This window comes from Ricinus communis, chromosome 10 (genome assembly GCF_019578655.1).
Source record: "Ricinus communis isolate WT05 ecotype wild-type chromosome 10, ASM1957865v1, whole genome shotgun sequence".
Classification (NCBI taxonomy): domain Eukaryota; kingdom Viridiplantae; phylum Streptophyta; class Magnoliopsida; order Malpighiales; family Euphorbiaceae; genus Ricinus; species Ricinus communis.
The window spans coordinates 7,281,629-7,294,733 of record NC_063265.1 but is presented as its reverse complement, the minus strand read 5'-3'; the positions used below and the strand labels follow the sequence as shown (position 1 = coordinate 7,294,733).

General features: G+C 28.2%; 1 protein-coding gene across 1 annotated transcript; it reads right to left on the bottom strand.

Moving 5' to 3' along the window:
• Positions 1 to 8,305: 8,305 nt before the first annotated feature.
• On the bottom strand, positions 8,306 to 10,287 carry LOC8277677 (adenine/guanine permease AZG1). The gene has a single exon (XM_002533675.4). The coding sequence runs from the start codon at positions 10,195 to 10,197 to the stop codon at positions 8,500 to 8,502; it is 1,698 nt and encodes a 565-aa protein (XP_002533721.1). The 5' UTR covers positions 10,198 to 10,287; the 3' UTR covers positions 8,306 to 8,499.
• Positions 10,288 to 13,105: the final 2,818 nt, after the last annotated feature.

The window sequence follows — 13,105 nt, the reverse complement described above, 5'->3', positions numbered from 1 at the left end:
GTAATGAAAACAAAATTATGTCTTACGTTAGATCATTCAGTTGTAACATACGAGTGATGTAAGAATAAGTGCTGATCTTTCTTATCCATACCCAATAATTGAGAGCTGAAAGATGAAACGGATCATGCACTCTCCAGTTCTTATTAGGTCACTGACAAAAAAAATATGGAAATAGAATATCAAAAAAGAAATAAAGAATTTCCTCTTTTATTAGTTTCTCTGTTTGTTATTACATCCGCCCTAAATGCATCCAACCGTTCATTCTGATCTAAGTATTATGATAGCTACATCAAATAAGTATCCATCCATTCACGTCCTAAATTGAAATCCAAAATTATCTTTATGGGTATCGGATTTTCTTCTTCTTCTTTTTTTTTTTTTGGTTGTTAATAGAAGGGGGCCATTGTTGCATGTGAAGAGCAACCCACATGTGCACTCAAATCCATACGTGAGGTAACCAAACTACCTCTCCCTTGTTGTAATGTTCTCTGTTTACTTTTTTTTGAAAATATATTTTTTTTAATTGTTTTTCTTGTTTTGGTGAAAAAGAGCATTGTATTCCCGAGTACAGGACCCACTACATGTACAAACAAACAACCATATGATATGACCTTGCTCCAAGCTTTGATAAAGAATCAGTTGCATTTGGTTCCATCTATTGGAAGGAAACCAAGTTTGAATAACTGACAAACTTTACCTATCTAGTGGTCTATAATTATTTGGTTCAAGGAAAGGTGATAACCTAACTATGGGCTTTTAAAAAATAAATTAAAAATCTGACTACTCAGTTTTGGTTTTCATTTTTATTAACTTAAAGAAAAAATCAAGCCAATTATTAAAAAGTAAAATACAGTCAGTCGATTAATGATAGATTTCTGATTACGTACAAAAATATTTAAAATGAATGACTAATAAATCAGTGTTTGAAGTTTAGTTAACTACAGGTTGAGAATTGAATAACTCAGTTAACTAAATTTGTTTAATCTGTTTGGTTTAAGCATCGGTTTAATTGATTTCTTTGCTTAACTCTCGATTCAAGAGGTCAAAATGCTATGAAAGTTGTAGAGTAACAATTGAATTTGGGTGTACTTTGGATAATAAACAATGGTGGACAGGTTGTTGCAACTAACTATATATAACATTGAGCTTGTAGCCAACAATTTGTTGAAAGGGGAGTTTTCTTTTTCCCCCTAAATTATGGTTTATAGCCTACAATTTGGGATCCACATCAATCTTGGGATTAAAATTTGTCAAAATATGTGTTTTCTGGTCCATTGGATTATAATTTAGGAAAAAAAATCATATTGAAGATGAGAACTAAGGTGATGAAAACTGTCTCGTCACAAGAAATCCTAATGACATAAGAAGCTCCAATGGCACAAGAAATCCAAATGACACATGAAAACCTAATTATACAAAGTGATAAAAGGTATTTAAAGTGGCAGATAGAATCAAGCTTCAGGTGATTCTTTTAACATCAATTGAAGTCCAAGAATAAAAATCGATTGTATATCCTTAGAAGTCTAATATGACAAGAAACAAAGCCAAGATATCGTACAAATAATAAGAGAAATTTAGACCATATACGCCTTCTTTTTTTTCAAATTTTTATTTTCTTACCTTTTTCTTATCTTTTTGCTATTTTACCTTTTATTTATGCATGCTTTTTTTTTTTTTAAATTGTATCTAAACGTTACTAGATCGGAGTTGTTCTTATTAGTTCTAGAGGTTTTAAGGTCGGAAAAGCCATTTTCGGCGTCAGATCGTCTAAAGAGAGTCTAAAAATAATTATACACTCGCTGGCAGCAGAGAAAGAAGCTTTCTCTCTTTTCGAAACATTGAAACCTAATGATTTCCAACAAAATTGGTGTTGCGAGAGTACTTGGGATAAGAAGAAATTGGTTTGGCCGAAGTTTAGGAGACTAAAATGGCCAAAAGATGGAGAAAAGAGAAAAGAATAGCTCGATATTGAGAGAAAATAGTGTTGAAAAAAGAGAAGAGAAAGACAAATATACCGATATTTTACTTCAATAAAATTTATAGATAGATCCCCCTTATATTTGAATATCTAAAATAAATATTGAAAGGATTTGATAGCGTGTGTCGATACCATGTAGCCTCCTTCTCACTCACAACTATAGCCACATGATTCCCAACCTCGATCAGGTGATAGTGATGATGACCGGTCACTTATGACTTAATGTTGATGTTTATTACTAATTGTATTGTACTTATTACTATATATATATATATATATATATATATATATATATATATATATATATATACATCAATTGTTATTAGGTTTAGCATTTTATATTATATATTATTATTTCAATTATCATTTATTTTTTAAAAAATAAATAAATAGTACAGTAAATTAAAATTGTAAAAGATAAATATTGTGATTTATCGACGAATTACCGATTAATTGTAATTTTAAAATTCTAATTTTACCAACAATATTTCAAAACAATTACTGATGATCTAACGACTACTACAATATTATCAAGACACTAGTTTACCAACAAAAAAATATCATAGATAAATTTACCGATGAAATACCTACACTATATTATTGGTAATGTTTTTCCCTCCAATTTGTTTTTTGCCAGGACTACAATTTACTGACAGAAAAAGTCGTAGGTAAATTTACCTACAATTTACCGACGCCTTTTTTCATTGGTAGATTCCCTCTAATTTTTTCTACGAGATAATAATTTATTGACAACGCATAACAAATTACCAACAGAAATTTTGCTTGTAAAATGTGGTTTTAAAAATCTTGTTGACAATTTAAACTAAAAAACATTGGTATATTATTGATAATAATTACCTACAATTAACAAACCGTTAGTAATTTTTACCGACAATGTATTTATTAACCATTTTAAAATAGTAAATCGTTGGTAATGCAATTTGCTGATGATTTCTGTCGGTAAACTGTCAGATTCTTACAGTGTATGTTTTATAATTTTAAAATCACTCTAAAATAATATATCTATATCCATTTAATTAAGTTAACTCAATGCAAAAAATTAAAATATAAATATAAATAAAATTTAATAATTAAAATAGAATTATTTAAGAGAAATATAACAACTCAAATATATTTAATGAGAACTGGATTAGCAATCTAAATATGCCTTGAAATATTCAGTAAATAAAATTAAAAATTCAGGGTATTATTAGCTGAATAATTTTTTATTGACGTATGGTTGATGTTAAGAGATAAATGTTTTATATTTCGTTAATGTTTGATTGATTTTGATTTATTTTATATTATTTTTGTAATTGGTTGATTATGTTTAATTTTAGTTGGTGTATAATTTTTTCAGAAAAAATTTAATATGGTCGATATTTAGTTAATTCTTAGAGTATTTGACTTGGGCATATTCTTACAAATATATTTTTCAAAAAATGCTTATATTTACAAATTTTTTTAAGATAAAAATATAATTATTGTTAGAAAAAGAGGAGTTTATATAAACAAGCCAAATAATAAACGAATGGGTTAACTAAAGTAATATAGGCTTCAAATTATTCAAATGATCATACGAACATCATTTAAACAAATCCAAATGCATATAAACAACTTGGTTGGTGGAATCGGGTCGTGATTTGAAGATTATTCAAAGTGGACGTCAAGGCCCATTTGTATGGGTCCTAACTAAGTCCAACCTATCCACATATTCAAGCCGAGTAGGATTAAGTTGATTGGCCCCAAGTCCATAAACACCTATAGTGTTTCAATTATCATGATACTCATGACTTTTTTTTTTTTTTTTCTTAAACTGCATAATGTCGGAATTTTTATCCCCGTTTTCTCACTTTTTTTTTAATTGTAATGCTTTTAAATTTTTTAAATTATAATTTGAATAAATTTATAAAATTAATATTATATTAAAGATTATATATTGAATAAATTTTTTATATATTTGTGTTATACGACTGTTATAATTATTTTAATATCATTATTTTAAAAAATTTGTTTTGATAAGTGTATTTATTTTTAACAAATGAAATTTTTATTGTTTTAAATTGTAATAAAATGAATCTAAAATTTATAATTATATTAAAAATAATATTTTCAATATTTTTTTATATATTTATGAAAGCTAGTCATTTACCCGCATGTCGTACAACCGTTGTAATTATTTTGATTATAAATAATAATATAAAATAAATTTATAAATAAAAATAAATAGATATTTTAATAATTTATAATTATTTTAACGTCTTTGTTAGTTTTTTATATTTTAAAATTTTATTAATATAATAATATAAAAATTATTAATAAATTAATTAAAACACTATAAAATTATATATAAAGCTTGAATATCATATACCAAAAGTAAGTATACATGTCAAAATAAAAATCTTATATGTCAAAGATTAAGCAAAGATATCAAAAAAAATTTGGGGTTCAGAAATTAATATATACTAGTCATTTATCCGTGCATTGTACAACCGTTATTATTATTTTGATTATAAAAATAAATTGATAGATACATTTTTATAAAAATTTTAATATTTAATTTATAAATTTTAAAAAATAATGGCAGACTAACTAATTTTAAATGTTTTTAATCTTTTCAAATTTTAAAATTTTATTAATGTAATAATATAAAAATTATCTTAAGTATTATTTATTAATCAATTTTAATATTATATAAATTAATAGATCAATATAATTGATATTGTGATTTTTAAAATTAGAATTTTATTATATAATTAAAAATTAATTTATTATTGAATATAATACTAAAGATATAATTTAAAATGTTAATTTCTAGAATTAGAATTATTATTAAATTATAAAATAATTTATTAGTTAATATAATATTAAAATTTAATTAATATGCTATTATTTATGATAGAATTAATATCGTTATCTGATTAGGAAACTGTTTATTAGTTAATATAATATTAAAATATAATTAATATACTATTTTTTAGGATAAAAATAGTGTTTAATTAGGAATGTAATTCATGAATCAATAAATAAATAGAAAAAACTATAAAATTACATATAAATTCAAATTTCATGTGTCAAAAGTAAGTACACATGTTAGAGATTAATATATATAGATATAGATTATATCTTATATTGTGTTACTAATCCAATTTATCTTATATTTTTAATTTTTTATTTCATGAATGTGGAATATAATTTTTTTTAATATTTTTAATTCATTTTTCTTTATAAACATTGGTCAAGGTTTCAATATACAAATCTTATTTTAGCCTTTTTTCAAGTTTGATTATCTTATTCTGCGTTTTGAGGTCTCATAACAACTTTGTAAGGTTGTCATCAGTTTGGTATTAGAGTTTGGCTTTAAACCATATTTGTTCATCTAGTTTTTATGAATTAGTTCTATAAAAATAATATAAAAAAATTACGTAAGTATTCTGCTTTAGTTTTATAAAGCGTTTGAATTATCTTATTGTCTTGAATTCTATTTTTCTCTAAGTTCTACACAAAAAAGAAAAAAGAACTTATCAATTAAAAATATTCTGCCCTAATTCCTATATTTTGAATTATTAATGCATTTAAAAATATGATTATTTAAAATTATCTTTGTCAATTATGAAATCATAGCCTTTCTTCCTAATTGTTGCGTTTCTAATAATCATTGTTTTAATTATTTATTTATTTGCTTATGTTTTGTTCCTTAACAGTAAAACTATTAGTTTGTGCCTTTTGCTTATAACCAAAATTCAGCTAACACGAGTAATAAGCAACATCAATTGAGTGTAAAACACGTAAAGGAATGTAGTAATTTTGTTGTTTTTTCTTTAACCTGTTTTTACAAATGATTACATAGTAAATGTAAAGATGAATTGATGGGGAATTGTGCAAATGTGGCTACCATCATTTTAGTATCTAAATTACAGTCAAACATGCTTCAGTACTTAAATGAACATGATAATATTGAGGTAGGTGATCAAGTGTTAATTTCATTCTCCGATAATCAAAGATTCGAGGACAGATTTCTTGAGGAAAATAAAAATAATGAAAATTCTAATAGAAAAAAAGAATTGTAGTGCCCGAATTTGACTCATGAAATTATTTTGATATTAAATTCAAACTCTATTCATCAAGCTATTTGAATTTAAATTTAAATATTTTTATTGCCGAGTTAGTGTCAAATGTATATTAATTTATATAATATTAAAATTAATTAATCAATATTTTTTTTAATTTTTTATATTAATAGAATTTCAGAATTTTAAAAAAATTAAGAATATTTAAAAAATAATTTACTATTACTTTTTTAAAATTTTATTAAACTATATCGATCAATTTAATTTTATAATTAAAATAATAAAAACAGTCGGATAAAATATAAATAAACAACTATTGCTTTTTAATATCTATTACATGGCGGATGCACAGTTGTTGTTCCATTACAACTGGCATTTGATTAGAATGTATTGAAATCAAGAGTCAGGACAGGAAGCCCATCATTTATGTTCATTGGTTACATATTTAGTTAATTGAAATTTCGGTTGGAAGATTAATGAGGGGGCATCATTGTTAGGACTGGCGAAACTACAATTATTTGGAAGGAGATTTGTAGTGCAGTCACTTTTTAGCCACTTAGATTTGATTTCATTCTATTTATTAATAAGTATATACGAATTTTTTTATTTTTTTTTAACTTGCTACTATGAATTAGTTTTATCGTACTAAACTGTTATATTTTCTTTTCAAAAAAAAAACAAAAAAGAAAGAAAGGAAGTTCTTTTGAAATTAGAAGAGCAAAACTGGAAATTTCTCGGTCAAGAAAATATTAGATATCATATTTCCTTAAATAAGTTTATTTTTTTCGTATACATAATTTAGAGTTAATCTAGAGCTCTTATCTGCTTAAACAAGTTTATTAGTTTTAATATTTGAGTTTCTTTTCATTGGAAATGAATAATATAAGAAAATAAAAGGAAAAATCTTAATCCGAAATTATTAAGCATTATTTCTCATAGGTCATTTTAACAAAAAATTTATCATTTTTATGGTGAGGTTAAAATTTTATTTAATCTATATTTAATTAATTTTTAATAAATAAAAAATAAAAATTACTTTTGTGTAGTAATAAAAAGTTGTAATTAAAAAATGGATAGATGAGATAATAAAAAAAAATTGTAACTTAATTAAAATTTGAAATTAAAATTTTAAATATATAGATATGACATGGTTTCTATTCGATATAATTTGAATTGATACAGTTACTACTCGATATGTTGAAATTAATTTTAGATACTAGATAAAGTAGAAAGTTATAACATAAAATTTTGTTCATCAATTATATTCTGAAAATAAGGTGACCATACATTTCATCTATGTCTTAATCTTCTGTCATTTTCTGTTGGATCCAAACAAAAAATTTTGTATATATATATATTTTTTTTCTTTTTCCATCTTTCCAAATTTCAATCCACTCATTTTTCTTTCCTCCCTTTTACTTTCCACCTCAAAATTGTTTCAAAAAATGGGGTAAAAGATTTACAAGGCAATAGTTGAGAGCCTAATGAGCATCCAAATCATGCTGTCTCATAATTCTGATTGGGCAATGCACTTAGTAGGCTGAACAATAAGGCTTTTCATCTCTTTTTTGGCGCACAACAAAGTTTCGAAAATAGAAGGAAAATGAGCTCTTCCTTTCCTTAATTTATCCTTTATGTTCCTGGATGGTGAATAAGCCTCTATACCCATATAGGCCCAACAACACAAAGTCAGATATGCACAATATATATATATATATATACACCAAAGACCCAGTAAACAGTTGAAGGTGCATGTCAGTAAGAATATATCCAATACTAATAGACTCTGCTTCACAGAAGAGTATTTGCGGGCAAAATAATCTTTATGTAGTCAGTTGACAGGTATAATATGATCTGATGAAAAGGAAGGTGACCATATACTATTATGAAGATGCTGCTGCTGCTTTTTTACGTGTGACACACAGAAAAATTCAATGGAACCATAACTGCATCTTGCAATTGGGTGCTAAGGTGTAAGGTCAGGTGTGTAAGTTATAGGGAACAAGTACCACTAACACTGAACATTTTCACTCAGCTTTGTGTAATTAAATATTTCTTTAGTTATTGTCTTTTCTTTTCGGTCATAATGATAAAGCAACGAACACCATTGCATTAGGACTTCTTTTTCTTTTTTTCTTTTTTCCCTTTTACCTAAAAGCAGGGGAGGAAAAGAAAAGGATTTGAAAGCACCAATTCTCTCAAGTGAAGGCGCCTTACTGATTAGCAAGGAAAGCCTTCTCTATTTCTTTCATTATTCTTGGGGTACATTAAGATGGACATATTATCTGTTGAGGACAAGAAAATATCTTAGTACATTAATAACGTTAATTTGCTGCTGATTCACATGTAATTCTCAATTAATATTAGCCTAACTTCCTAAGAAAACATTGTAAATTCAGGAAAAGGAACTATTCACACTTGATATATTTATAACCTTTTTTCTCTAAAATGTCAGGATTCAGGAATTTTGCCATTCCCTTGTGCAGAATTGCCTTCATCATTTGGCAAATCACGAGCCTTAATTTTCCCTTTCCTGATTCCAAATTTTACCAAAAGTACCTCTCCCCAATCCAAAAGATGCAAAACAACATAAGTACCAATTCCTCCTATCAGACCATATGCTATAGAATATGTCAATGGCATCATTATGATTGTAATAAATGCTGGAATAGCATGCCTCATATCCTCCCATTGAATCTCTACCACTGATCTCATCATCAAGACACCCACCAAGATCAACGGTGGCCCTACCGCCCACGGAGGAATTGATGCCAGTAATGGAGTAAAGAAGAATGCCAAAAAGAAATACCCTGATACTGTTATTGCTGTTAGGCCTGTCCGTCCACCTTCTCTTATTCCGGTTGATGATTCGACAAATGTAGTCACCGGAGACGTTCCTAGTAATGACCCTATAACAATTGATGCAGCATCAGACATGAATGCAAAATATTGGCCTTCAAAATCACCATTACTATCTGTAAATCCAGCAAATTTGGCCATTGAATATAATGTGCCAGTAGTATCAAGAATGTCAACATACAAAAATGTGACTAATGCTTCCCAGAAGCTGGCTTTATCCATACCCTTAAAACTCAATACACCAGCAGTTTCCTCCATGACATGCACATCAACCACTCTCTTGAAATATTGGTAGGACAAATTTCCTGACTCCGTCGCAGGAAACTCCGTTACAGATGTGTTGCGGAACCATGAGACCACCGTAACAAAGACTATGCCATATATCATAGCTCCATTAACATTCTTGACTAGGCAGTATGCAATTATCACAAAACCAAGTACAGCAAGCCAAAATGTTGGACTCTCCATTCTACCACCGGAGCAGAAAACATCAGCTGATAGAGTACCACCAGCAACTAAACTGACTGTACCGTTAGCTGTCGTTACAACAGGAGCTATTGCTTTCCGGGAAGATCTTGGACAGGCTCCAAGTGTAACCAAAGTTGAAGAACTATACCCAATAAGTCCAATTCCTTGATTGTTCTGTAGTCCGATAAAAGCTAGAAACAACCCGATTCCAGCAGAGCAACTGATTCTAATTGTTTTAGGAACAAGTTTTGCTAATTTGGCGCGTAGCCCAAGAGCAGAAATCACGAGGAAAATCAAACCTTCAATGAAAATAGCAGTTAAGGCACTTTGGTATGAAACGCTACCCGAGCCATGAAACCCTACTACTGTATAAGCAAAGTAAGCATTAGTGCCCATACCAGGAGCCAAAGCCAAAGGAAGATTTGCAAATAAGCCCATTATAAGACAGCCTATTAAAGAAGAAGCTGCCGTGGCTACAATAAGATCTTTACGAGTTCTTTCAAGGCAGGCAGCGTAGCCAGGATTGACTGGAGGAAATTTGCATGATTCATCTAATAGGGTGCAGTTCTTAAAATCAGTACTGCTGCAGAGCGGGATGCAATCAGAGACACTACAGGTGCCACCAGAATCAGTGAGGACACTGGCGTTCACGGCTAAGATATAGGCCATGGTGAGGAATGTTGCTGTTCCTGCTCGGAGTTCGGAGGTGAAGGTGGTGTTTCGCTCAGTGAGCTTGAAATATTTCCCTACTCGGGTGTCTGCCATGAAAGAGTTGAGCCATGTGAAGAGAGATGGTTTCTCAGGCTGTGGGGGAGTTGCCATTGAAGGAACTCAACAAAACTTTGCTCTCTTTGCAATTCTTTCCTCTTTCTCTTTATGCTTTAGGCTGTCTCTAATAATATAATGAGAGAGCTATATTAGTTAATTTTACAAAATTACAATAGTAAATAACTATTTAATTACATGGCATTCAGTCAAATTATTATTATTATAACACTGGATTCCAGTGATCGAATGCATGCCTGCATTTTAAATCTTGAGGCTCTTACTTTTCTTTAATATAAGATTTTTTTTTAGTTTTCAATTTTACAAGAAATTTTAAGTATGCATCAATTTTTTTTAGTGGGCTAACTTTGAAAATCTTTATCAGAATATTATAATCCATGTATAGTGATATTATGCCAGTTACTTGGCCATATCCAAAGACTTCTTGAGATACCAAAATTGATTTTATTTCTCCAGAGAAAATTTTATATCCTTCCCATATTAAATATTTTAAGAGACAAAAGACCCAAATAAAGTGTTTAAGTGAAATTCAAAATATTTAAAAAAAAAAGAATAAAAATGGGGGCATGCAGTTAATGTAGAAAAAGATATGTAGGTGTGTAGGATAGAATTAATGTGATGCTAGTGGTATCATAATATGATCTAAAACAGGGTTAAGGATAATTCTAGTGGGGCATCATCAGATGTTGACTGCAAGAAAGCTGAGACAAAAGGTTGGACATGATCATAATTAAGTGGTTTTGCAACTCATAATTAAATTGGAGTTGGGGAATTAATAAGATGGGGTGGAAGAGATCTCCAATTTTGTCCTTTAACTATTGCTGTTTTATCTAAGGCCAATCTTATTATATATCAAATCTATCATTTCTATGATATAAATGAAAGTCAATCAAATACGTACACTATGTCCATTTTAGCTCATCATAACAATTATATAGTCAATGTACCAAAAAGATTTTGGGGAAGTCAGATGTTGTGGGCTATAGATTTGTATACTAAAAATACAAAGAAGTAGTTATAAGGTATTACCAAATGTTTTCCTTTTATGTTAGTTCTAGTTGATTTGCAACCTTGCCAATTTGAAAAGTATAATATTCAAAAAAAAAAAAAAAATTATGTTTATATTCTCTTGGCAAGTTTGATTAAGTCTTTTAATTTTGATCAAAACAGCTTGAATTTTAACATTATTGGCAATTTTAACTAACTTTTAATTTTAGTCAGAATTTTGATGATGCCGCATATATGAGGTGATATTTGATCAAACAGAAAATTCATCACAATTATAAATAATTTTATAATTTGATTCAATTAAAATACGGTGGAGAACAAATGTCTCCACATTGTAATAAAAGTTTTTCTTGATTTAATGATAAAAGTTTCTTGTAATCATACAAGCTTAATTATTTTTATTTTTTTTCCTTTATTTTTGGTCAGTAAATCCTATAAATTTTGATTATGAGTCGAAAAAGTGTTTTACAATTTACATAATGCATAGCTGATCAATCGTTGGTATGATCATATGGCATAAAGTTACCTTATATGGTGTTGAAATTCCTTATTGTTACAAAAGTTGTATCAAAATCAACTTGCCTAGACAAGAATAAAATTATGGTACCTGCAAATCTTAAATGGAGCAGTTCAGAGGGGCTTTTGTCCCCTTTGTAACCCCAAAAAAAAAAAAAAAGAAAAAAGAAAATGGAGCAGTTGTTCAAAGAGAACAAAGTGAAGGAGATCGGCATATTGCTTTCTGTCGATCTACGTCCTTCTCAAATGTAAAATCATATGGAGGACATGATTGCACATAAAAAAAACTACTTAAGATTAAATAGTTTAAGTACAAACTCTCCCCACTCATTTAGGACAAACATTATAATTCTTTTGTGCACTGACTCACTTAGACACACACAATCAGTTTGGCACACTACAATATTAAAGTGCCTCCTTTTATAGTGTTGTTAAGTCGGTTTATTATCCACTTTATAAAAGTCGGTTCTTCCATCTTTATTTTCTTTATTAAATAAATATTGAAAATTCTAGAGATAAAATTCTCTAATAAGAAGAGAAAGAGAGGGCGGTGACCTTGCAACAAAGACTTTGTTAATGGTTATGCCTCACCCTTATTCAAATTCTTGGCTAAAGTGTTGTATTAGAGGTTCTCTATAGTCTATACTCTTAATTTGACTATTATTATTGAATTTTTTATTGTTCGAAAAAGAAAGCAAAAGAAATAGGGTCCAACTTAATGGGTCTAAAAGAAAAAGGTAAGGGCTCCGTTAATATAACTTATTACTTATATGTGGACATAAGCAAGGGTTGTATACTTTCTCCGTTGTGGAATATAATGAGAGGGTAAAAGATTAGCATATTTGAAATTCAATAGGATCTCTCTCTTTTACCCATTTAACAAAATTCGACCTTAATTTCTCTCTTTTTTTGGTTCTTTTACCCGTTATTTAAGATACTTCTTGTAATAATTATATAAATCACAACTATAAAAAGGCCGGATCATGGCTTTTTATAGATCGTAAACATGAAAACATATATACTAAATATGAAAATGAAAACAAAAACTTAGTCATAGTAGATCTCCATATGTATTTCAATTTAATTTTTCAAATTTAAATCTCCCACCCTTCTCAAAAGAATACCCAGTTCTTTTATATTATCTCATTGTACTAACAATATTAAAATTCTAGTTTATTATTGCAAGCTTAATTCTTATGGTTAACATTCGTACTTAATTAATAAATTATATAAATGATATTTTTAGATTTATAGAAAATTTAATGGGCTATGAGAATTATTATTACTTTACAATCACTATAAAAGAAAATAATATATAATTTAGCTGATGCCAGATTAAAGAAAAAAGATTATTAAAATCAATATCTTGTAGCATTTGTTGGGTGTAAACCATAAAAAAATAGTTATACCAATCATTTTC